The sequence below is a fragment of the Colossoma macropomum genome, unplaced genomic scaffold (genome assembly GCF_904425465.1).
Source record: "Colossoma macropomum unplaced genomic scaffold, Colossoma_macropomum, whole genome shotgun sequence".
Classification (NCBI taxonomy): Eukaryota; Metazoa; Chordata; class Actinopteri; order Characiformes; family Serrasalmidae; genus Colossoma; species Colossoma macropomum.
In genome coordinates, this window is record NW_023494798.1 from 16,217,036 (window position 1) to 16,244,514 (window position 27,479).

At 37.5% G+C, this 27,479-nt stretch overlaps 2 protein-coding genes across 7 annotated transcripts in view; both read right to left on the reverse strand.

Annotated features, from left to right (window-relative positions):
- Positions 1–29: 29 nt before the first annotated feature.
- On the reverse strand, positions 30–13,931 carry LOC118817824 (chitin synthase chs-1-like; the record flags this gene model as incomplete). Its single annotated transcript, XM_036584779.1, has 17 exons — positions 13,859–13,931; positions 12,893–13,028; positions 12,586–12,774; positions 10,566–11,590; positions 10,336–10,425; positions 10,098–10,256; positions 9,829–10,003; positions 9,634–9,735; positions 7,287–7,428; positions 6,892–7,092; positions 5,147–5,431; positions 4,260–4,439; positions 2,634–3,048; positions 2,376–2,410; positions 2,176–2,240; positions 1,990–2,100; positions 30–116 (listed from the first exon to the last, which is right to left on the reverse strand). Coding segments are annotated over exons 1-17 (3,429 nt in total), but the record flags the coding sequence as incomplete, so codon positions are not given.
- A 4,253-nt stretch (positions 13,932–18,184) lies between these two features.
- Positions 18,185–27,479, reverse strand: part of nr1h4 (nuclear receptor subfamily 1, group H, member 4) — a 29,092-nt gene continuing 19,797 nt past the window's right edge. For all 6 annotated transcript variants that reach the window (XM_036585690.1, XM_036585688.1, XM_036585689.1 and 3 more), the window contains 2 exons: positions 22,182–22,295; positions 18,185–18,866 (listed from right to left, as the gene is read on the reverse strand). In XM_036585690.1, coding sequence (XP_036441583.1) covers positions 18,628–18,866; positions 22,182–22,295 — 353 coding nt within the window. In that variant the 3' untranslated portion in view covers positions 18,185–18,627. The remainder of the gene's footprint in view (positions 18,867–22,181; positions 22,296–27,479) is intronic.

The window sequence follows — 27,479 nt, forward strand, 5'->3', positions numbered from 1 at the left end:
AAAGTCCCATTCGGATAGATTTTTGGAATAGATAGACTGACAGCATTGCCAATAGTTTGAAGGAACAGGGTGGCCACCAACCAAAGAGCATTGCAGATGAAGAAGCCAAACGTCACCTATGTTAGAACAGAACTCTATCAGTCTATTGAAGCAGCACATTTAGTAGAAATGCATATTGATATTGCAATCATGTTTGTTTTATTAGAATGTTTGCTTTAAAAAAATACCAGCATCGAACAGATATTTAGATCTGATATTTTTGATGACACATATATTGTACTTTGGAAGAACAGACTGTTTAGGTGACTCTGGGTTGCCATGATAAAATGTCTACATTGCATTAATTTTACTTTACATTAACTTTATTTTTAACCCTAAAGAAATATGTGTTATATTTCTCTGGAATGGTAATCCAGGTGGATTTAGTTCCAGTTTCTGCATTTTGTCGGGGGGAACTAGGAACTTCTAGGCCTTGCTGTGAAATTAAAAATTTCGAATAGATTTTAATTTCTAATAGAATTTCTAATTTTTAATAGAATTTTTAATAGCAATTTAATAGAATTGCTTGCTGTATTTAAACTCGGTATTGTATCCCGTATTGTAGTAACACTCTTAATTCTCTTACATTGTTAAGTTTTGATTGGAAACAAAAGTTTCATTCTTGGACCACCCAAGAAAAAATTGTCTAATGAGGATTTTTTCTCAATGCTTTTTAGATGGATACAGCAAACTGAGCTCTCCAACTGGTTGGGACATCAGGGGTTGAACCAAAAGCCTTAAACATTAGATTAACTATTAACATTACTAGGAAGTGATAGAGAAATGAATCAGTCACATATTGATTAAGTGTAACCATGAGAATAAATGTCACAACATGCGACTCTATTACTGCCCTGTTGCGGCTTCACAGCAGAATTAGTTTTTTTAAAAATAAAATAATCGGCCTTTGCCGTAAAATTAAGCTCTCCTGATCGTTCACAGTTTTAACAATAAACTATCTTAAATGTTGGAGTTAATGTATAACTGCTAATTCACCAACCTTTAACCCTGAAGACTGCAGACTGCTGTTTACCACAGTAACGACAACAGTCTTGCCTAGCTAGTAGATAACGAAAAGGCAAAGAGAAAGATTTGAGACATACATCGAGAACTTTGAGACGAATGGACTTAATTGCATTTATAAGCACTCAGCTGGTTTTCTGTTAATGGTAAAATTCGAATTAGAAGCTGACTTCAGCCTCGTAAAAAGTCGAATGTTGAGAGACATTTTACAAGAAACTGCTCTGCTTTCAAGGAAAAGTTTCCTGCCAGAGATGCGAGAAAAATGGCTATATCTGAGCTAAAACTTAAAACAGAGCAAAGTAAGTCTGCGTTTTCATTTATATTATATGTTTTAGCCTATACTAGAAAATTAGCACAATACTGAGACATATTTACAGCCAAGATGGTACAATGGACATAAAATGTTGTGGCTCCCAAGGTGGTTTGGTTTTTGTTGAAAGGATAAAATGACTCTTCTTAACATTTGCTCTAGGCCTTCTAGAAGTTCTAGATAAGTCACTGACTGTGAATATGAACTGTAGTCTAACCAGGTTTCAGTCAGTTGTTAGAGATGAAAAGAGATGGTGGTGGCAGTTCTATGCCAGGGCTCTTTAATAAAAGAGTCACTGTAAGACTGCAACAAGCCCCAGAAAGTTCAAGTGATTTGGCATTAGCTTAGTGCTAACGTATTACTAGAATCGCATAGGGGTGATAGTAGAAACTTTTTTTCCTATTTCCTAAACTTAGATGGTCACAGTTTGCCAATAAATTTATAAATGTTTATGTATCGGTATTGGCATTAATGAAAAGAGTCGGATATTGGCAACGGCCCACAGTTCCCATATTGGCACATCCTTAAAATTAAATATTTAAAAGGTTGTATACTGATATATATATATATATATATATATATATATATATATGAATGTGCACTCCAAGCACACTCACCTTGTTTCTGAGCTCTTTGAGGTCCTTTGCGATTTTTTCTTGCTGTTCTTTATTTTCTTTAAGAGGTTCTAAGTACCTTTTCTGAAGCTCTTTCCAAAACTCAGTTTCTTCCTAAAAATGAAAGTAAAGTTAAATTACCGCAAAAAAAAGAGATGTAAATTTCTTAAAGCCTTTTAAAAATTCTACCTCTGAGAGTGTGGCGCTGTGTAGTGGGAAGTCATAAGATTTTATTTGCAGATCTTCAATCCAGCCTTTAGATTTATTTAGATAAATATGAAAATTAGAAACATATTTGCCATAAAGCACTGCAAACAAATTAGCATTGGGACACTGAATATAGTGCATGTATTGATGTAAACAACGAAAGAGCAATATACAGTACTCACTTTTAGGACTCTGTGGGGTGAGACATTCATGTGAACTAGTGAGGTAAAAAAAAACATAAAATAGTACAATCTTTCATTCATCTTTAAATTGTGTCTTAGATCACCTATATGTGATGAAAATACAAAATGATTAACATATGTAGGACTGTAAGTAGAAGCCAAACTGAATGTTTTAACCCAAAGTACTGCAATTACCACTAATACAGACACATGCATGAGTCAAAAAATAAGTCTTACTGTAAAATTATGTACATTTACCTTCCAGTCTCTTCAGAATCCATGTGGACATTAAGATCTTGTTCCTCAGACACACTGGATTCCAGCGGTGACTCGTTCTTCTGTTCACTCATAGGAGGATTGTTATCACTGCTTTTCCAGCATATACACTTACAACATGTAGCCTGCATGACCTGCCTCTTGATGGCGTTCACTGCTGCAGTCTTAGCTTTGCCACCTGTCTCTCTGGTCCCCCAAGTTACATTGTTCATATTAACAATGGAGTAAATGGACAGCAGGAGATAGCCACTGGGAATACAGAGGAAGTACAAGACCCCATAGATGACCAAGGAGAACTCCTGAGGGTGAAGAGCTGCTGTAATGATGTACAGCAGGGTCATGCTAATGAGAAACAGGCCACTGGGGGTCATGAATGTCTGCTGCTTCACTATGTCACCTAAAAGGGAAATGATAAAAACAAGGTTGGGGTCAATTTCAGTTCAGCTGCTCAATTCCAAAACTTTCTTTTCTTTGCACAAGTTGAAATCTGTTCATTACTGGAAAATGTGTTTAAAAATGCCCTTTTTAAAGCTGAAAATGATATATAGTATTTTAGACTGTAATATTATCTAAATGATAATATTGCAATCTAAAATACTATATGTAATTTTCATTTGATTCAAGCAAGGGTATTGTGAACAGCATCTTTAATATAATCACCCTTCATTTATTTAATTTACAGTCAAAATAACCAATAAGTACAAATTAATCTTATATTTCTAAGGAGATTAGAGATAAGATCATCAACTTGCGTTAAGAAGAAAAAAGTCAAAGGAAAACTTAAGCAAAAAAAAAAAGAAAAAAGATACAGAGAAACTGGGACTTTTTATATCCTTGCAAGATCTTGTAGTCCAAGAAACCTGTGACCATGAGATAAACAGTTCTTAAAAAGGAATTCTACTGATTTTTCAGATGTTCAGCATAATTCAGCCACTAAGATGTAAACAAAATAATTCAGAGTGTCTTATTAAAAATGGTGCAAAATGGTGAAACTTATAACCTCAGATTTCTTTACAGTGTTGGTGATAGGAACCAGAGGTCACAATGTACAATTTACTATCCAAAACCACCAGTGAACCTATGTGTGTCTTCTTAGATATTATATGTAATAAAAACTATGGACAACTATTGGTAAATCTGAAAAAAAAGTCTTTGGGGGCTATTTTGTCTTACAATGCCTTGCAGATGTCTGGTTCCTATCACCACCACTCTGAACAAATCTTGGTATGTTTCTCTAGAACTGAGCATTTCACATCAAACCACTCAGAATGACTTTTGTTTACATCTTAAAGATGTAACTATGCAAAAAAAATTTGAAAAATTGGTGGAGTGCAACGTCACTGAATGTGTTTGGATTACTTGGACTGTGAGAAGCAGAAAATGCAACTTATAAGACTGAACTTTTGAGGTGTGGGAAAATATCTCTGTAGTTTTTTTTTTCTTTTTTTCTTTTTCTTTCCTGACACTGAAAAATGAAAACCTTGTACTTAATGACTGTTTTGAAGGGTCCCTGAGTTTCGCACAGTGCTGTATATATATATTACAAACGATTTAAACACAAACAGAAGCCAGTAAAGTATTTGGATCTTAAAATAAAATAAAGTGTACCAATGATGGAGAGAATAGTTCCAGTCATGAGGAATGCATACAGAATGCTCATGACTGCTGCTATTTGGATCTGTGTGTCCGACTTCAGTTTGAAGCACAGTATCAGGTAGATTGTGGGAGGCACTGTGGCTACAGTAAGAGCCAACTTTTGTTCCATATTCACAATAAATGTAAAGCTTCCTGCAAGAGATTGAAACAATGCAAAGAAATTTTAGTTTTTTGTTTAATACAACGAATTAAGAAATATTAATTTACATTTTTGGGCCTTTGGGTGCAATAACCATGTACAAATTATAACATTTTTCGGCCTTTTGGCCAAACACTATCAGGCCCTGAATGGTAAGAAAGTGAATGCGTTCTTAAGTGTAAGTTGCATTTCTCCAGCAACTTTTCCAGTACTGAGATGCCGAGTAACATATGAAAAAAAAATATTGGTTAACACTTAGAATGTTACACCAGCTTTGACCAGCAGGAGGCATCTGTTTTTTTTCCCTTACCCTTTAGGGCATAGTTGAAAAAAAATACAGGTCCCCAGACCCCCCATGCTGGTCAGAGCTGGTGTAACACCCTAAGTGTTAGTCTATAGATTTTTTATACAGTATTGGGGTAAAAATTGCCACAATAGAGAGATAAAACAGTTTGAGGTTTTTGATGGCTGAAATTGTAAAAATGAAGCTAGAAATATTTGTTCGGCTGTTTCTAGCATGTTACACAGGCCGTAAGAATAAATAAAGTTTTTTTTCTGGTTCTTTCTGATATACCCCTCAGAGCTTCCATAATATAATAAAAATTGATCAAGAGAATGTTTAAACTCCATTTTCTTTTAGAACAAGTTTACAATTAAAGTAAGAGTATAAAAAGTAAAACATATTTGTTATGTTCTTCACCTGCTATCATCAGGCAGATGGTGGCTGGGCCCAAGATGGAGGCGCCCATGCTGATGACCTGGTACAGAATGTAGGGTTTGGAGATGGAGCTGTTTCTTTCAGAGGTCAAGCATCCTGAGCCCAGCAGATCGATGGTGTTGGCCATGGTGGAGGGCCCCCATCGCCGCCGCTGATTGTAGAACTCTTTAAAGTCCTGTGGGGCGTTGGTGTAGGCGTCTGAGGCAGCGTTATACTCCACCCTCCAGCCCTGCTGGAGTAATAGTGTGCACAGCCAGCGATCCTCCCCTGCAATTAAATAGTGTGCCAATAAGAAACATCTAAATTTTTATGACCTGACAGTAAGGTGTACTGCTGTGCATTACAGAGTGCACTACAAAGTAGAGCACTGTGTAATGTAGTGTGTAATAGAGCATAGTTTCAGATGAATGCAGGCTCACTTTTCTGACAGCAACAAAACAGTATTATTTGGAATAAACTACTTCTCAGTAGCATCACTTTGGTTAGTTTTTATTAACTGCCAACTAGTATCTGGAATTATCCCAACTAGAATTGTTTGCTAATCTGATTTTTTTATTAAAGGATCCATATCATCACATTTCTGAACAGACGTAACATAAAATAATATAGTTTGTAAATATCCTGGTATCTCCCCAGTTCATGCAGATCGTATATGGAAATTAAGCTGCAAAACAGCCTGTTATGAATTCACTGTTTTTGTGATTTCACAACAATGAAAACTACATCTGGCTACATCAGTTTAGCCCCGCCCATTCAGCCCACAGCAGTTCAGCCCCTCCCGTTTACACTGAAGTTACATAAGACTGCGTTCAGACAGCAGAGTTTTATTCCCTTCAAAACGTCATTATATCCAACGGCAGGATCACACTTTTTCTGCTGTTGTTCGTGGATTGAGTTGAAAAATGTTCAACTTAAACAGGTAAGCTCCACTCATCACTTTTGCTGGGAATACCAGTCAAAAAAGACGGTGGGTAAAACTGAACCAGGGAGCACACACAGGGCTGTTCAGTATGGCAGTTTTGCTTGAATTTGCGAATTAAAAATATTCAGGTCAAAGACAAATATTATTTCAGTGGCATATGTACCATCCATAGATGATGAGCACCCCTCACCAACATAGCTTGGCAAGTAGTTTAGTTTGGTGTCACATTGCTTGCTGGCTGTGGTGTTTGAGCCACTTACTAATATTGCTAACGTTCAGATAGGCTGAGTAAGAAAAATGAAACCTGCTGAACTTTATCTCCTCCTCTTTCTCTTCCAAAAAACATGCAATAAGTGCTAGTTAATTTAGTCTATCTATTTACTATGATGAATGATGTGGTGTCAAACATCCCACTTAGAACACCACCCAAAAAAATCCCCTCCTCCACTTTGCAAACCGGATTCCTTGTGATTCATATGTGGATTTTTGCAGAATACACTCTGCTGTCTGAATGCAGCCTAAGGAGTGTTTCAGCACAGACAGCTTTTTGATTGAGGCATAGTACAGGGGAAAAAAAACAGAACAGAGGCCATTTACATATATTAGTTTAAATATATCATTAACAAAAACAGCCTGTTTAATTCTGAAGGACAGAGAGTTTGGGAAATGGTCATTAAAATGAATTATGACTGTTCTGGTACATAAACCCACTCAAATGTTATGAGTGAACCTCGGGGCAAAAATACAATACATATGTAGGAAATGGGCCCTTTAAGACTTTAGCAACAGCTTCAGCAGTTAATACCTTGATCATACTGTATGTAGTGGCTGGCTTCCGTTGGTTTGGTGGTGTATCTCTTCATTACGTTGTCATCCATTAGCGCAGCACCTCTGAAGAGACTAAAGCAGCCGGGGCTGCAGAGCACACAGCCAAATACATGCTCAGCTGTCTTCTGCAGCCAGTGGCCCACTGCATACTCAAACTTCTGATACCACACCATGGGCCCTTTATGTACACAGTTGAACCAAACAGTAAAAGGTCAGTGAGTTTATCAGCTGTTTCTTTTCACTCATAGTTCTGTCTCTCTCATGCACAATTACTTAGTGATCTCAACTGTGAAACATTTACTTATCTTTTATTTGGATCGAACCTGTTTTGAATTAGCACCAGTAGCAGGTTAAGCATACAGCCCTACCTACCTGTGCCAGTGGGGTGAATCCTGCCACAGGCTGCACCTACTTCTGGATAGAGCTTCAGCCTGTCAATCAGTAACATCACGGCAGAGGGCTGGAAATCTGTGTCTCCGTCCAGAGCCAGAATGTATGTGTTCTCCTTCTCACTCTGTAGAAGTTCAGAGGCTGTTTACTCATTTACCTTAAAATGATAGTTTTGAACCAATTACATAGTTTTTCTCTTTTTCCAGATGTTTTTGATCAGTCAAGACATCTTTGGTGTCTGAAGGCTGCTTCTTAGTTTTGTGCTAGAACCACAAGGAGACCTACCACCCTGGAGAGTTCAGATCCAACCCACCTGGCTCTCTTGTTCAGACGCCCCTAAAGGCCTTCATTACCTGGATCAAGTGTGATAGACAATGGTTGGAACTAAAGTTTGCATGGTGATAGATCTCCAGAACCAGGATTGGGCACTCCAATCTAATGGAAACTTTAGACCACTGGGTAAGGAATATGATTTTGCCTAAGTCAGCTGTTAAGTAATGTGGTTTCTGACCTGGTATGAAATAAAATGTTCGAAACATTGAAAAGCCAAAATTCAGGCTTCAAGATGGCTGCTGTTACTACTGTTTTAGCTTTGCAAAAATACATTGTCCATTGCCATACAGTGTCAGAAACACATAAGCAAGTCTATTCGATTACCTAACAACTTGACGGATGAGGCAAATGTATGATAATTTAGGAATGCGTTTTGCATGATACTAATCTAGTAATTAAAATTAACTAATCTAGTAATTACTAATCTAGTAATTAATTAAAAAAATTAAAAGCTCCAGTGAGGGTTATCCCTTTATTGCCAGGGCCCTTTTCTATTGAACTGCTCCCTCCATTCCCATGGCCCTGTATTTCGGCCCCATGCTGCTATGTTTCATGAAAAATAACAGTAGCATCCACACTTCTGATATATTTACAAATGTTCATATACATCTGAAATTGATGACTAGATTCTGTGGTCAGGCGCCATCTGTGAAGCAGAGAACTGGTTCTGTCAGGAAAGCGGACTGATCAGTCATGACGTTCACCTGTGTGTAGCTGTCTCTCTGCCTAATAATATGCCTCTTTTTCACTCAGTAGGTGTCGAGACACCAGAGAGAGAGAAGCCATGAGGCGCAGCAGCAAGAAAAATCTGAAAGGACTGAAAGTTGACAGTCTGTTGGGAGCGATGTAGGTATGCTACTCTCTGACTTTTAAAAAAACGGCTTGCATTACTTTTGCATTAAGTTTGCTTAGCAAGTTTATTAGCTCACTAATGGCGTCTTTCCACCAGGCAGTGCATTAAGGTATGGTTACAAATTTGTGATCACATATTTTTTGTCGTCATGTCCACTGCCAAACAAGCCGTGCCGTACCAGAGAACCCATACTGAATTTGGTTACCCTTCTTAAGGAGCTGGGACGTATGGGTGGAGCTTGAATCTCGATGTTGGGGGTGTCCATTGTTGCTACTGTTATATGTGTGTACTGTTAACACTAGAGCCGTGTGAGAAATCATGTGACCACAAGAGAACACTGCCGACATACCTGACCAGGGTACAGATAGTTCTGGGATCCCATTTGTAACTGTACTGTTTCATGTCGTGCTGCCTTGTGGAAAAACGCCATATGGGAAGTGCATTCATGTTAAAAACCTTTTCATCATTGTTTCCTGTATGACCTTTGGTGACCCCAGAACCCTAATCATGACCTTCAGAACCCTTTCATATGTCTCCTTAATGTATCATATTGAAATATGATGTATCATATTAAGAGCTAAGGGGATGTTGAGTCCTAAAACATAAGACCATTGGAGAGAAGCAAACCAAACATGTCTTGGCTGACCAACTGCATAAAATTAAAGAAACCCAGCAGTGTTTGTTCTATAGATGGTGCTGTAATCGAAAAGTGTTGTCTGAAATGATTTTCTAATATTTTCTAAATCAAAAAAAAAAAAGTCAAGTATGCGACTTGTTTTTCTTCTCTGAACTTGTTCAGCATGATGAACCTATCATATTGTAACATGTTCAAGAAATGTTTATGTGTTAGTTTAGGTTATTGGTTCTTTTGAGTTATTCTGCTAAAGACTCTTATTGTGAAGGTGGGGCTAGTTCCGCCCAGGGGATATGTGTGTAGCAACAGGAAGAACTGGGAGCCATATGGAGCTGAGAGCTGATAGTGAGCTGTTAGAGAAAACTCCATATATTTATGGTGTAGCTGTGGCCACCAACAGCTGGATAATAAAGTACCACAACTTGTGCGAAAGCTGCGTCTCTTTTAGTAGTGGTAAACGCTACAGTATTTATGCTGTAAATGAGGTTTATCTGTTGCTGGTCCCTCACCTTCAGCTTCTCCCTCAGTGTGTTTGCATCCCCACCATCTTCAAACATCTTAAAGAACTTTCTGTTGAGTCTCCAGCCAAGTAGGTAGTATAAATACATGATCTGTTAAAATCAACAAAGTGCATTAAAGCCACTGCATTTTGGACATCTTTAAGTGGCTTGAATTATAATTTGGTTAGCAATGCACAAACCCACCTGGGACCATCTCTTTTTGTGACGAATCAGCTGTTTGTCCTTGAGGTGAACCATCATTGTGTTGCCTTTAGGAAGTGTGTACTCCAAACGGCCTCCATAAGGGGTGCTGATGATTTTCTGCTGCGGGAGGCAAGGCTTCCTTTTGAAGATACATGGATCATCCTCACTAAAGATGCTAATGTAGGACACAAAAAATGTTCTGGTTGTTTTTGTGCACATCTGAAATTTCATTAAAACCAATGATTGAGAAGTCATAGAGTAATACTTACGTGTAGACTTCTTTGATTACCTCCACCAAGATCTCAGCATATTCGTTTACATGTCGTGCTCTGCCATTATGCACATCTTTGAAGGCGTCATCGAAGTAAATATGGAATTCGAAGATAACATCATTTTGCTTGTTTATTTTTGGCCGGTATTTGTCGAGCCTGGTTGAACAGACCTTTCTGTTATTCGAGTTTAGTAAACGCAAGATTATATCATACAAATCACATATGAAGAAGTTACCTGAACATGGAGATTAGTATTTTCATCATTTCATCATATGTCTCGTGCCACATTGTTGCACATAAGTAGACTGTCATGGTTTCTTTTGATCTGAGGAGGTAAAATGACAGGGATAAAGGCCTAATCTGAATGTTTTATTTACATTGCATGCTGTATTATTTATTTTAAAAGATTTAAATGACGAATCTCATTTATTTACTCATTTTCTACGATCAAGTTGTCATTTTTACCCTGCCTCCTTGATCTTCTTCCTGATCTCGAAACGTGTGTTGAGCAGCATAGACTGCTCCAGAAATGCTCCCTCATACATCTGCTTGGAGAACAGGTCCTGAGTCCTCTCAATGCGTTGGATCTTCAGAAACCAGATGTACACTGTGCTCAGCATGAGTCCCAGCCACCAGCTCAGGGCATAGAGCCCCAAGACCACCAATCCTGTAATTTTCATTTCTGACACAATGGGCCGAGCGCAAAGGGTGCCTGTGACATCAGCCATCAATGACGAAAACCACATAGTGATGGAGTTCTGGGCTCGAGCAGGCCTGTTCCCACAAAATGTACAGCTTGAATTAGATTGTTGGTGGACAGTGCCAAGTGGAATCAAGAACACGATCAGAACAGCCACCGAGGCCAGGTACATAGGCGCAAGAAAACAGCGACGCATGGCGTGCATCTTGCAAGCCACCACCACAAACCAGCGGCACATTGCAGAGGACACAATCTGGATGGCCACTAAGCCAAAAACTGTGGTGCTCACTTTTACAGGGACTGATTTTAGGGAGACCCACTCTGGCAAAGGAACGCTGACTCCAACCACAGCTGCAGTGATGAGAACTTTCACCAAAGAAGACAGAATACAAACCACGTTGCGGGTTTTGGCGATGTCTTTGGAGATCTCTTCCAGTAATGGGATTTTGAAGAGTGTGCTGTAGTTCTCCCACCAGTTCAGAGAAATGCAGATGCTTCCACAAATGGCCAACCCAACAGATTTCCTCACTTCAGAACGACTGTCCTCTGTCACCAGATAGCTGACTATGAAGAGGACGTAGCCCAGAAGAATAAAGATAATAGAGCTGACAGGTAACATGATGAGCCTCTTCCTTTCCTTTGCACGGCATTGAGCAACTACCTGTAACACTGCTGAGAGGATGCTCACACTGTTTAAGATCATCACATTAGTGACAATGTCAAAATGTGGCATTGCCAACACTGTGAGAAGCACCTCTCCAAAAGCCACCACTGACTCAACAATCAGCACCTGGAAGACAAATAAGCGGTTCCGTTATAGACATTTAGACCTAAAGGTAGTATTAAACTATGAACAAAGTAAACAAAGGGAAGTGCCTACAAGTAGATTTATACTGCAAAATGTAACTTGTCTTTGTCCTCAGTGATGGTTCTACCTAATAAGTGACATAAGCAGCTGCTTAGAGCCCTGTGGCCACCAGGGGGCCCCCTAACAACTTCAGGGTTATTGCTGTATGTGTATGTAGTCTCAGAGGCTTACGTGAGGGAAATAAGCTACTGATTAATTGATGTCTCAAAAAAAGAATGTACACATCCGGAGCTGAGGAGAAAAAGCTTAAAATAATGTTTTGCTTTTTTTGTGGTGTTAATGTTATACCATTTGGCATGTTGTTGGACTTAGGCTTTCTGACAAAGTTTCAGCTTTACAGAAACTAACAAATACTGTTGCAACTGACTCGATTTGCAACAGTGGTTAACAACTTTCTCTGTTAATCCAGGTTCAGATACTCTGAAAGACGGAAAAAGAAAACATACTGCCTAAATACATAGAAAGTAAAGCAGTTATAACAGTAAAAAGTAACACTGTCACCACTGCCACCAAGGTTAGATCCAAACAACTTAAAGTATAATATCTATAATTTAGATATCTTATGGTTGTTGTTGTTGTTCGTTAGCCTCTAATTGTACAGTACACCAGCTAAAAGGATAGGGCTCCCCAAAAATCCTGCTTAGGGCTCTCAAGAGGCTAGAGTCTGCCATGTTTGTCCTTTGTCCTAATAAAAGCAGGGGCCAATATAACCAAGGAATGACCAGTGCCACCCCACTGAGAAGCATCTTGGTGAGAAATTATGTTCAGGTTCTATGATGTAAACTTAATGCATCATGTTTTTATGATATTTGGGCCAAATAAACATGCTGAAGAACATTATGAACCACTGCTGTATTATTTACTATGTGTTTGCCACCCCACTCTCTCTCACTATGACCCTGAATAATGGCACTTACCCACAGAACTGTTTTCTTGGATGGTTTGGCTGCACTTTTGAAAACAAACTTCCATACACTCTTAAGCAGAAGCAGAATATTTGGACCAACCAGCACACAACCGATACTCAGCAGAGCGCTTGGTTTGTGTTGTTCAGGCACATTCATAGTGCTGTTGCTCCCAAGTGTTACCAAAAGCAGAAATGATGACTACACAAACAAAAAGATACAATAACATGAACACATATTTCCAACAATTGGATTTAAACATATTAAGTGACATCTAGCATCAGGCATCAGTTTTTCAGGGATAAATAACACAGCCCACCTTACTCAATAGTGCAAGAGCGAACACGAGTAAACTCACGATGCTACAGCTTAACAATTTCATAAACTGCAGTCGTTTTTTGGGCTTTTGTTCATTCTGAATGATTGGAACTTCTCTGCAAGCATCCCATGACCGTCTGTGGATAATAATAGTAAGAAGAAGAAGAAGAATGGCAAAGCAATGTCAAATGTAAGTGTATTGTACACTCTTTAAACGATGGTTCTTCAAGGGTTCTTTAGTAAAAGGAACTGTTCTATTTAGAACCATGAGTTCTATATAGAACTGTTTCATGCTTAAATGGTTCTCTGCACGTGAAATAGTTATTCAGATTGACAGAGAATGTGTTGTATAAGGTTCTATAAAGAAACTTTCTGAAAATGGTTCTACATAGCACCAAAAAGGGTTCTTCTATAGTTGCAAGCTTGATATCATAACAATAGCAGAACACTTTTGGTGCTGTATAGAACCATTTCCAAAAAGGCTCTATATGGAACCATATACAACACATTCTCCATCAATCTTAAGAACAATGTCACCATGCAAAGAACCATTTAAGCATGAAACAGTTCTATATATGGATCATGGGTCTAAATAGAACCATTCCCTTTACAAAAGAACCCTTAAAGAGCCATCTTTTTAAAGCATGTAAGACATATTATGAATAATATAATAATTATGAATAATGAAATCTGCTAGTAATACCTCCCAGCTCAACAATGTGATAATCATAAAAAACAAGCCAAAATTCATTTTTTCTACTATAGATAGATGGATTAACATTTCCCACAGAATCTGCCACAGAATGCTCCATAAATACAACATGCCAAAGGGAATTTTTTTTTAAGTTTTTCAGTGGATTAATATTAGAAATATTAAAAATTAATAATAAAATAACTGACACTGATTTCATTTGTTCTCCAAAAATGCAGTTTGATCAGAAAAGTGATTGATGTAATGATCAGATACCTGAATTCATTCTCTTTCTGCTTCTCTTCCATAGTGATGCTCTGTGCTGTGGTAAAAATGATTCTTTAATCATCAGCGGCCACAATTGGAGCTTATAAGCGAGGGAGGAGGGTTTCAGTATGTGTAGATGAGACTGCTACACTACTGGGATCAGCCTATTGTCCCACCCGTACGTTATGTTTGCCGAAGTTATAGGGGCTAGTACTAATGGTCCGCTGAGACCACAGATAAAAAACTGATGAGGAAGAAGGAAGAAGAAATTGTAAATTGTAAATCCCCTTGAAGCTAATTGTCAGAGATACCTGATATCAGGGGAGGCCCATGGAATAAATGTGCTGTGGTAAAATAGGGTTCCCTGGTAGTTCTCTTCATTACCAGCAGGAAGAATGTAACACTTAGCCACACATTCATGCATTTATTTGTTTGCTACATTACAGGTCAATGGATCAATTGTGTTTTTCAAAGATGAGAGGGATTTGTTTGCTGAGGTTATCAGACCATGTATGTAATTTACTGCATATACATGAAATCAACAAGGAAAAAAAACATAAAAAACTAAGAAGGTGTTCCTATGGCAGTTTTATTTTTATTCTTGTAATGAATTGCTTTAGCTGTCACTCTCTGACCAAACATTTGATAGCCTGCATGTGGAACTCAAACTAATTCATAGTACAAGTCTCTGCAATGTATTGAACAGAAGTAGAAGACCTAATGATTTCTGGGAACCAAAAAAATGCATGTCTTTTTTTATTGAATCATGCTTATATTTTAAATCTGCAAGTATTACAGTACTGCCCTTGTTTCATTGTTAAGCATAGAATGGAAAAAGGCTAAATTTTGAAAGCATCAAGCAGAAAATCTGACAAGAAATTGTTTTTCTTCATGATAACTAGATAGATATATCTAAGCAAGCTCTCCTGTTGGAAAAGACTTCAAGAGATTAAGAGACGGCCTAACTCATTAGAATAACCATCAGCATAGTTACGAAGTGACAGAGGAATCAACCTGTCATGTTTTGATTTACAATAGGTGGGACCATTTTCATTTCTAAGCCTTCTGGCAGTTTACCTATGTCACTGACTGTGAATACGAGCAGCAGCTTAATCGATGAACTGTTAGATATGGAAAACAGTGGCAGCAGTTCTACACTAGAGCTCATTACTGAAAGATTCAATGTGAACTGCTTCAAGTTCAAGCTTCAAATGTCTGTGTTTAATCTAGAACGCCCAAAAAATGTTCATCCAAACCACCATTAGCTTAGTGCTAACAAACTGCCAAAATCCAATTGGAATGCTAGCAGCAGTTAGCATTATCGTAGAGGTGTTTTTCCTCATGTTTTGACTGAGTTCTGACATTTATATCCAGAATTGAAGGAGCTCTAGATGTCAGATTTCCTCACTGATAATGAAATGCTGAGATTACAAAATAACTTAAAGATCCACTTTATTAAATCCACAAATAGGTGCACTTAAAAGCTATCTTCTTACTCACACAGTCCCACATAAGCCTAGGGCAAGGGTGGCTAAGCTGGTTGCCTTTGGAGGATGAAGTGTAATGTTTGTGGTGGGCCGAAGACCAAAAAAACAAAACAGAATAAAAATAAGGAAGGTTTCAAGTCAAAATTTTAAACGTGTAAAAATACATATTTTGTGACCAAGATACTGAAAGAAAAAAAAAGATTGTATAAGTCTAAGGATAGAAATACGTTTGAGGATAGAAATAACTCTAAGGATAGAAATATATTTGTTCTTCCAAATCTAACATCCCCATGGGCCAGCTATGGTCAGGCCTGAGTCATGAGTCAAACTGGACCAGAGCATGCAGAGCCAGTTATGGATCATGGTCTCACAAGCCCCTGGAGACAAGCTCTATACCAGACCTCTTTACTGAAAGAATCAATGTGAACCTCCTACAAGGTAAAACATTTGCTAATATGTCTGTCACAAGTCCCACAACCCCACTTTCTGACAATCATGAAAAAGTTACACCTGAAAAGTAGCTTTAATAAACAGCTCATGTTTGTTCTGTAAAAATATAAAGTAAAAAATATATATTCATTCTCAATTGATGTGCAATAGCACATACATATTGAATAGCCTATTATTTTATGCACAGTTATGGTTCTGCACATTTTTGGTGTTGGGGGCTTTTAAATATCTGAAATATGGCAGTGGGTTGTGGGTTGAGGATTGCTAATATCTTCTGGATTTTGGCAGTTTAGATAATACACTGTACAAATGTTTAGACTTAAAAAAGGCAGAAACTGGGTTTTTATTTTTAGTCAATTAATTGACTTAGTTCATTTAATTAGGTAGCCAGGTTACATGCTTTTTAAAAAAACATTTTTTTTTCATGCAATGTAAGTTATTTGTACTTATTTATATTTTTTGCAATTAGTTGCTTTCACTCAATCCAGGTGAGTTGTTTGTGCTGTCTGGTTTAAAATTCAAGTGTACTTATTTTAGAAAGTAGAACAAACTCAAAAACAAGCAATAAGAGAATATGGCTCAGAGTTACTCAAAATTCCTAGCGAGCTAGTTGCACTATGTTTATTAGCGTTCATTTTTCTTTCAGATGTTTTTAAACTGATATGTAAAATTAAAATTCAAATTAAAAAGACAAATAATGATATAGTTAATGATATACTTAAGTTACTTAAACTTAAAAGCACAAGTTTCTGCAACAGTGTAGTTTGTGTGATGTTTATTCATACCTTGTTTGTTAAACTTAAGTTAGTGTGTATTTAACTCCATGCATAATTTCAGACAGAGTTTCAAAACTTAATTCTTTTGATGCAACAAGTTACCTGTGATATTTTGAGTAAACTTATCAGGGTTTAAAGTGCATAAGCAAAGTAAAAGAGGCCAAGTATGCATTGCTTTTTATGTAATAACTTTGAAATGTCCCTTAAATATTCAAATCTGAAATGCTTGTTGGAGAATTTCACTGTAAAATAGGACAGAAGTTGATTTGTAGTGTTTCTGAGGTTTGAACTGATGTAAAATGTAGCTTTTGTTAATCTTTGCATTGTTGAAACGTTGCAATGTTGCAATCAAATATTGAAACAAGTATTGAAACAGTATTAAATGTTGTTAACACATGAAGTCATTTTTTTAGGTTAAACTAACAAACCATACAATGTATCTGTATGACTTGAACATTAAAGACAGTGTTACGGTACAGTTATGGAAGTAAGTGTGCAAAAACACACCATTCAAACATGCTATTGTCAACATGCACTGTAAAAACAGTGTCAGTTCAACCTAAAATATTTCAGAAGGTAGTAAACAGTTTAATAAACTTTTTTTAATTGAAATAAATACTTTGAATGAGACAAGCAAAGCTAAAGCAATATTTAAATCTCAAAAAAAAAAATTCAAAGCAACTCCTGCCTGTTCCAATTTTTACAGTGTGTCATTAAGTCTTATATAGTTGATTGACACGAATGGCACTTTTATGATAGATTTATTTAAAAAACAGCTCAGCTTTTTAATAGTTCATGACTATAATTTAGATTTATATGCCAGTTTATTAAAATTTAGATCAAAGGTCAACCAAGCCTGTTCTGAACCTTTAGAGCACAGAAACATTTCCTTTAAACTGTCCTTTGTGTTCATAGATCACCAGCTCAGCGGTAGTCAGAGGAGGATAACTTAGTATTGCTTATCATGCAAAATTTTCACATTACATTAGTCACTCTCAATGTCATTAATGGAAACTTCTTTTAAATGATCAGCTTACATTTCTAGTAAAACAGCATCTTAATCTCAGTCTCAATACCACCTAATGGATTCATTTAAGCAGGGCTTCCTCTTTCTGTCCAGTTTCACCTTACTTTCTAAAAGAATTTTTGCAGAATGCTACCCGCCTACAAAAGGAAGTGACCACTTTGAAGAACAGATGTAGTAGCAAAACAAAAAACTTCCATTTTGTCATGCAAATTAGGGATTACTTCATAGCCTTGTTTCCTTCTATAGGGCATTTGCAGTTTAAGAAACCTGTATTTTTAACCATCCTTTTCCAGGTAAGTGCTGATTTCAAAGCTATGAACTGAATAGGTTCATTTCTGTAATTCAAGTACTTTAAAAGGAAGGATTAGTATGCCAAAAGTTTTTCACAGAATCGGAAACTGGATGTGTCACCTTGTAATTGTCACATTTCATGTGAAAACCTACTTTGTAACTTCCTTCAGTGCTATTCAGTTGCTCTTTACATCGTAGGAACATTTCATGATGCATGGACGGATAGAAATGCTTCAAAGCTCCTTTTAAGTTACCATTTTGATGAAACAACATTTTAAAACAACAGCATTGAATATAATAATAATTAACCTATAATAATAATAACTCTTTTTTTATAAAAAAAATGATAATATGTATCTACATATTCATTTGACATTGAATTCAGTTGGCAAAAATGGTACTATAAGTTATGGTGCCTTTGATCATTAGATTGAATTAAAACACTTTAAAAACATAAAATATATGATACATATCCTCCAGTGTCTACAAGTCCACACACACATTAATAATGGCATTTATTTCATGATTATCTCTTACAAATCTCATTCGTCTAACTGTTGGATGACATTCAGGGATGACCATTCAATCTGTCCTACAGTCACTGCTGAACTGCATTATACAGGCTTGACAACATGCTCAGGCTCTGTATTATAGCCACATGTTCAATCTCAACAAGTTATCTCTGTAAGAAATCAGACCATCTCTTTGGCAGCATTGAAAAAGTCTTTGGGATTTCTCCCTGTAATGTCACTGTACGTCCCAGATTTCACAGAGCAGGGGGTTGAACTTGTGGTCACTCATGCGCCACGACTCCAGCATCTCGGCGTGCTGATGATTGAGGGTGCGCAGTTCGGTCAGACGGCCCAGCAGCCGTGCGAAGTGCTGGGGGTCCTGAGGGTGCTGCAGCTTGCAGAACTTCCACAGCACCTCCAGCATGGGCTCCTGCAGTTGCTCCACCGCCTGCTGGTCCTTCACATATGGCCGGTCTACAAGGAAAAAAACACTGCGTCACAACAGTGTGAGGGGCTACCTGACCTACAGCCCACTGACTCAATGCTCCCCAACAAACGTCTGTGTCCTGATCTTGGCAGCTGGTTCACACTGATCCAGAATAAGAGGAGATATGCCAAATGAACCAGTGAATATTGGAGAACACTCCAGAAGAGTGTGGGTGGCGAGAACATTCCAGAACAGACTCTTTGGGGGAAAACATTGTAGAATGATGTGAAAGGGGGAAGAACATTCTAGAACATTGTGAATGGAAGAGAACATTCTGGAGCAGTGTGAAAGGGGAAAACATCTTAGAACAGTGTGAGTTTAAGTTGAGCTCATCTAAAGAAAGCAATAAATGTTCTGCCTCATTAGAAGCTGAAAGCTTTTGTTGGAATTTCGTTTATTTTTCTTCTGTGTTAATCGCTAACTCTGCAAGTTAGGACCACCCCTTGATCCCGTGGCTGGAGGGTTGGCACATTTACTCTCAGACTCCTGACAATCATGCACAGTTTTAAAGGGGTGGCCAGGGCCTTCCCTGACATCTGATTGGCCACCCCAGATGCCACCCCAAATTCCTGCCATATCATTAGCTTCCACCTCACTGTGGGGTGGGTGTTTGCACCTTTATAAGGAGAGGCGGAATAGTTCTCCCCACAACAACCAACAATGCCCTCCTCACACTTTCATACTGCCACCCTGCTGAAATTCTGTGACAGCCCTTTGCACCCCTGGTAAAATTGTTTAGTACTGTTCACAATGGAGGGCTGTGGCATCACCAGGATGATGAGTGAGTGGAGACTTGCACCCTGTTAGAGCTGTACATTTCTGTGTCTGTAAGGAATAAGAGGTCAATTTTAGAGCAGTGTGACCGGGACTCAAATAGCCCCTTATGCTCAGACAGAGAACACTGTTTGTACGTAAATAAAGAACAGCTACTTATGCTGAAATAAACTTACTAGAGCAAAGTACTCAACACTGTCTTTTTTAATCAATGACACATTCAAATCCTGGTGGAGCCACATACCACCAGCACATCCCGCCCTGTTTAACACAGAGGGAGGAGTCAATTTCATTTTATAATCTTATAATGAAGCAGCACACGCTGCACTTATTGCACATAGAACTTCAATATGTTAACAAATGTAAAACACGTCTGATTCTTCTATTAACTTAATATTACAAGTTCAACGAACTCAAGATTTCAAGTTAACCCAGTCACTTACTGTTTTAAGGTTAAAAAGCTGCACATTGTTTTTTACAGTGCCTTTACTGCTTTTTTGAAGCTCAACTGACTGAGATGCAGCACTAAAACCCAGAATTAGAAGAACATTTGACTAAGCTAAGCTTAACAGTAATTAGTTAACAGAAATCAGTATCTATTTTTTTACAGTGCACTCATACATCTCTGGCTCTTTAAAAGGCACTTTTCTATAGCATTGGTACAAAGAATCCTACCCTGCACTTTTGGCACTAAATTACTAGGCTTTAGAAAATATCAATTTCTTAACTTTTCTTTTAAGAACAACTGCAAAAACAAGTGGTATTCTTAAGAAAATCAAGAGGTGATTTTAGAGGTAAAACTGCTTTACCTTAAAACTTTTTATGGTTTTCACAAAATGTAATTCTTAAAATACACCAATGAGGATTTAATGCCAATTTGCTTAATGGCTTTATTGGGTATTTCATCTACAATGATGTCTAGTTCTTTTTTAGTTTAAATTAGTTTAAATTAAAGATTAAACTGCATAACCAGTTAACATGAATAGCAGTTAATTCAATACTTCAAATTCAGAAAGTACACATCATATCAGGTTTTTTTGGAGATTGAATTTAAGGACATTTTTGTTAATATGTTAGTTAAGCTAATCTGGGCCCATGATTAGCCAGTGACACCAGGACCAGGACTGGGAAGAAAAATAAGCTACTGACACACGATTTCAATCATTTATCAGTTTAGAATGAGGTACAAAAGCACAATGACATGGTACACTGGCCATTATTCCAGTTTGTACATTTGTGTCTGTTTCCCAGCTTCTAGTCCACAACCTTAAGAATAACTAAAGCAGCCATGACTCTTATTTCACTGGAGTTGCATCAGTGTAGCACTAAAATCTTTCCAGTATCATACCAACGTCCTCAGCGTTATCAGCAAATTCTTCATTCTATGAATTCTTCTGACACTTCTCAGTCTCACTCTCAATTCAGAAGGGAATAAAATGTTTCTCATGCTATATGCTTACTTTGGTTAAATACACTAGCCAATATGACCCTGTTTACACCTGGTCACCTTATACATCTTGAGTATCATTATTATCTATTCTATATCTATTAGCCATTATCTGGATGCCAAAGCACATAAAAATGCAAGTGTAAACACATCCAAGATGCATTTACAACAGATACAGGAGATGGAGACACATCTGAGCCATGTTATAGCTGTGTAAATGCATCCAACCCTCCAAGATACATTCAATAACTGAAACTCCTCCCCATGTGTACATCACTGGGTGCGTGATCCGTGTCTTCTAGGAAGATAATGATGGAGGACGCACATGGTTGAGGACTGGACGAAACAAAATGCTTAATAGCCATGTGGACAAACACCACTTTGCAAAACAAACTGCAGATGAAGAGGCTGAACAAATAAACAATTGGTAACTGGTTGCCACGTAACAAGCAGATTTGCATATTCAATCCCTCACAGCCATAAGATTTCAGTCTGACCAACAGGAGATACTTTCGACTACCAAGTGTAAATACATATGGCTAAAACCATATCAGGATGCAGTCGATATACTAGTCACATGAAGTGACCAGATGTAAACGATATCTACGGTGCATTATGGTGAACGGATTGGGTAACATACAGTGTGCTTGGGGTCAGCAGCAACCAGTAAAATAGCACAACACTTCAAACAGATGAGGCTACATTGCATAAGTCTACCTTAGGTTAAAGAATAGATAATAAGGAAAAGGAAAATATGTGTGTCTTGCTTTGTGGATTATTTCCTTCATTTATCATTAACTATTTAAAAAAGTAGTCTGACAATATTTAACCGTACTGAACTGCACATTATACACAACACATTCCAGTTTACTTCAGATGGCCTGCATCCAAACATTCAGATCTTTTTGGGCATGTAAATCACATGAAACTCCAAAAATAATGCATATGAACATTTTCTCAGCATTGGCCCGTCAAACAATAAACATAATCAGGCAACAGGTGATGTGAAATAGTGACTTCAGAAAGAGTAGATTTTGGCACTGTCTTAGCAAAGTCTCACATTGTGTCATTGTGTGCTGACCTGAGGACAGAATGGTGATGGCTGTGAGGAGCGCATGTTCCTCTTGCCTCATCTGCAGCTCACCAATACTCTTATAGAAGTTGAACATAGGGGTGATAAACTCTTCTGATATGCCTGTGGAGAGAGGAGGACAAAAATATTTTAGCATCAATATACTGTAAAATGTGATGGTCAATCACCTTTTTTTTTAAGATTATTTTGTAGTATAGTTTTTAAGACTATACATATGCTGTATTAAACACTACTGTTTTTAATTTACAGAAATAGTATGTACATTCCCAAAAACAAATTATCACTTTTATTTCACAAACATTTGCATCTGTTATGATGGTTGTTACTGTTATGATTATGGTAAAATACTGTATGCCAGAAAAACTAGTTGAACTAGTGAAACTATTGAATTACAGTAAAAGGTTGTTTTTTTAAACAAGGAAATGATTGTAATTTTACAGATTTTTACCATCATTAACAAACGAGCATTTACTGTTAATTAATGTGGCACCCCTGCTACTAGACGTTTTAACATTAACTTTTTTTACAGTGTGCTGTCAAGATATGCTCTCAGATAACTAACAATGTAGCCTATGTGCTAAAGAACTTCAAATCTACACTATAAGTCCAAATGTATGCAATGTTTAATTAGTGAATTCAGCTTCTTTAACATGCAAAAGAAAAACTTTCGTCTCACACTTTTTATGTGGTTGGTGGTTCACGCTAAACAAGCAAGACTAAGCAAGAGGTTAAACCATTTTCTTCATGTTTTAAAACGCACATATTTCAGCTCATGCTGTCCTCAACACCATCTGCTTTAAAACAACACTATGTAGGATTTAGGGATTTGGAGACCTCTCTGGTGAAAATATGTAATTGCACACAACGTGCAAAAGAACATTTTGTAACATTGGTTGTGCTTTGGACCCTCACAAGCAGATGATGTTTTAATAACAGAGGAACCCTTTCTGGTGCTAAATAGAATAATTTTCAAAAAGGCTCTGCATAGAACCATCTACAGTGCATTCTCCATGATCTGAAGAGCCCTTTCACCATGCAATAAAGCCTTTAATCATGGTCCTATACAGAACCTTTTTCTTTACTAAAAGAACCCCTGAAGAACCATCTTTTTTAAGAGTATAGTTTTGGTTTTATTTTACAGCTTGTGGTTTATAACTATGTCGGTTCAGTGCTTTTAATTTATAAGAAAACTAACGTAGTGCAGTGAGGCCCATGTGCTGAAGAGTCTCAAATGCATTCGCTGATATCAGATGGTCCATCAAGGAACTGTTTGTTTTTGCTGCTGTACTTTTTGTATGTTTCTTAAAATAGCATGAACCTTGTTTTTCTTCACTGTACTAACATGGCTTTGATGTAAGAGAGCAGATAAGGACAGATCTCCATCTCCCAGTACACAAAGCAAAACACACTTCCTAAGAAGTCATGAAATGATTCTAATCAGCAAAGCCTGAGGCAGCAGTAAAAAATCTTCATCTTTAGTTGAGAACTTACTCTTTCAACCTCAGTAGGATCAGCTGCACTCTTAAAAAGATGGTTCTTCAAGGGTTCTTTAGTAAAAACAGAACCAAGAAATGTTTGCATGCCTGAACCCCACCGGCGGGCCCAAAGTTTTTACCCAAAGTCATTACACAATTCTATAACCTAAGAATAGCTCGGTCAGTTTGCACTGGAGTCCATGTAGTTACTGGATAATAAGTCCTGGTATGTAATAAGCCTGGGATTTTAAAGGGTTAAAGGGTTCTTTGCATGGTGAATTTGAAACTTTTTAAGAAGGTTTCTATATAGCACCAAAAAAGTCAAGTTTGTATCAATAGAGAAACACTTTTTGGTTCCATATAGAACCATTTGTCTTTACTAAAGAACCCTTGAAGAACCTTCTTTTTTAAAAGTGTAGTTTTCATCTCTAAATTAAGACTTAAAAAAACAAATGAATTAATCAGTAAATCAAGGCTATTAAGCAAAGGTACGCTGTAAACTCCAGTGTTAAAATGTATTAATTGCATTGACTGAAGAAAGAAATGAATTGTATTCAGCAGCTGTACTAAAGTAAACATATTGAATGAGACACTTTCTTCTTTTGGAGATTGTGAAACTGGTACCTTCCAAATTAGCGGAGTCCTGTTTGTAGTCTGTAATAGATTTACAAACACTTGAATGGCATAAGCTTGGACGGTGTTATGTCTGATGCTGTGTTAGCAGTTCTCCAGAATTCTTAATGGGTTTGTTGGCTTCTGTTAATTAGCTACTATTTCTCAGCAGTTATCTTCAAGTAAAGTTAATTGTGAGATATTGCATGTTGTCCTCATGCTAAAGGTTAGGTTTGGATGTATTTTACTTGTTTTCTTTGTTTTAACCATGATGGTGTTTCATGTTCATGTTTACTAGTTCAGCCTGTACTGCTAACTTGTTATTTAAGTATTCACTTACGTATTTGAGTTGAACTGCTGAGTAATTAAATAAATGTTTGATTAAACTGACATTCACCTGAAAAAGAAGCTATATAAAACAAATAATATTAATACAATAAGTAGTGATTTTATGTGTGTCATTGGCTTCACTAAGCCATTTATAGCTCTCTCCTTACGAAGGCCCAGTATTATTTTTAGTTATCATCCAATACCTGATTAGGCTACTCAATGCATCATTAAATTAAATCAAAGCTGTGTTCTTCTAACCAGCTCACAGCGTCTTAACTATCTTTTGGAAAAGAAGAAATTCTTACTTTTTTGGTGCACTAATGTTTATTTGTGTTTATTCTAATATTATATAGAGTTTTTACTGGCTAAAACACACTTACCCAGATAAATAGTTTCAAACTGTTGCTTAGGTTCTTAAGAGTTTTGCACAGTAACTATTTGTGTAACAAACCCTAAATTTGTTCTACAAACTGCTGAACTTTTCATTTTACAAATTTAAAAATATTAAGGCAATTAATCATTTTGAGTTCTGCTAACCTATGTGGGTTTACAGTGTATTCAGGTATTGGTTTCATATCTATTACCATCATATTCATTACATTATCACATTAATTGCACTATTTGCATTAAACTTGTGAACTGCCAGAGTAGGTATATGCAGACGCTTTGCTATGGTGAGTTGCTCTGAAGAACAGAGCCACTGGGAGGCAGTGCACTCCTTCATGTTTAAAGCACATTCACAATGCAGACCTGAAATAGATCTGCAATGAAAGTATTAGTTAAATTATGAAATCCATTTACCTCATAGTGTATTTCTGTTTGGAAATTAGGTCTTTTGAAATAAAAGGCACTGATGAATTTGTGAACAAACACATTTTTGCTTGACCTACTGTCAGTGGGACAGTACATTGCGAAGCTTACTGCATCTGCGAGATTAGATCAGAGGGAGCCAGAAAACTAGCTTTATTGTAAACTATCACTGGGCCCGGCCTAAATCTAGCATCTCACAGCTTCTGGTGTTTTCACATTCAGTGGGACTTCCGTTTAGAGTGTGTCTTTGAAGAGCTTGTCTGTTTTGTATGAGCTCTTTGTCTTTATTATTATCATTGATATAATTATTATTCTTTGTTGGCTATGAGAGCTGAGGGCTCTTTTCTAATGTTGATGTAAAGCATTCAGCGTGAAGAGCCACGAGGTGATCCCGCTCATTCAAATCAGCCAATCAGGAGACACTCTCAGTGAAAGGTCATTAGACACAATTTAGTGAAACCCTATTCATTCCAATTACATTCAGCAGCACTCTTTAAAGAGCCCATACCCTCATATGTCATATCCTGCATAGTCCACCTAAGACATCTGTGTGTGATTATATGCTAAAACAGTCATAATTCTTGATACAATGTTTATATGAACTTTTCCAACCTATATCCCTTAGAATTCAACAGGTTGTTTTTTGTTACAGTATCTATACGATTGGTATATGTCCATGAGTTCTGTTCTGATAGGCTGCCATGTGTTGTGCCCCATTCCAAAAGCAGTCCAGGCCAGAACACTCCAAATCTCATCAACATGAATGAGTGGACTCAACTGTTGTGGTCTGAATAAGTAGATATATGTATATGCGTTGTGGTTTGTGACGTCACATGAAGCGTGTATTCAAAACGGGCTGTTTTTGCAGCTTAATTTCCATACATGGTTTGTAATGACCAAAATGATATGCTTTGAAACTTTAAAAGTGTTTACATACTGCATCAAACTGTGTCATTTAAGGAAAGTGAGGTTTTTCCATAGCCTCTTTCCCACTGTAGAGCAAAATCATTCCCACCGCAGCACTGTGCCGTGTCGCATAGATGCAGTTCTCGCGAGACCGGTTATGGTTTCTTTTCATCTGCTGTGCTGCTAAACCAGAACCAGGAAATACTGTAGAAAACTACACAAAGGAGTGTTTGCTAACAGCCTAATACCAACACACACACACACACACACACACACACACACACTACAAAACATGTTCGATTCCATCTGTCCCTCCAACACCCGTCTCTCGGCGTGCTCTCAGACTGTTTCTCCTCTAAACAGGTGTTCTTTAAGCAAGAGAACACGAGAGGGAGTGTGTTATCATGAAATAACATCCCGGCTGTGATTTGGTAGCAGGCACGAGCCGAAGGCGAAGTAAGAAGTAAAGTGTGCACAAAGTAAGAAGTAAAAACTTTCAAATTGCTTGAGCGTCTCCTACAGCGGTGAAAGTTGTTGCTTAGCAACGGCGTCTCAGCGGAGTGATACAGCGTTTGTGAAAAAAACGTGACGTTATGGCGAAAGAACAGCACGGTTAGAACGCTTTTCGACCAATCAGCTTGCGTGGCTGGAACTAACTGTTGTATAACTGAGCATCAGTTACTGAAACTGAGTCTGTATTGCGACGGGTGGTACCTGTAGCCAGCTAGCATTAGCTTAGCCCAGCCATAAACATCTCAAAGCACCAGAGAACAAATATATTTTTTATTTTTTGTCACTTCAACACCATACATTCGAATCTGTGATCACAGATGTGAGTCTTTGTCCTCTTAATCAGTGTTTTTAAGCATCTGTTCCGTATAATTGAGCCTGTATTACAGTGCAAGACAACATACACTCATGTTAGCTTAGCCCAGCAGGCTACAGTTTCTGTCACTCCAACCAGCCACTCTCTCCTGGTTAGCATTGCTGTTTTAATGTTTAGAAACTGTTGTTAGATTGAAGCTTTGGCATTTATTGAATGGTGGATTTAAAATCGTGCCGTTTTCATTTATTTGTCGTCTGTGTGAGCAAACGTACTTGAAATCGTCTTTGAAATATCGCGGAATCCTGGGGCACAGTACCGATATGAATG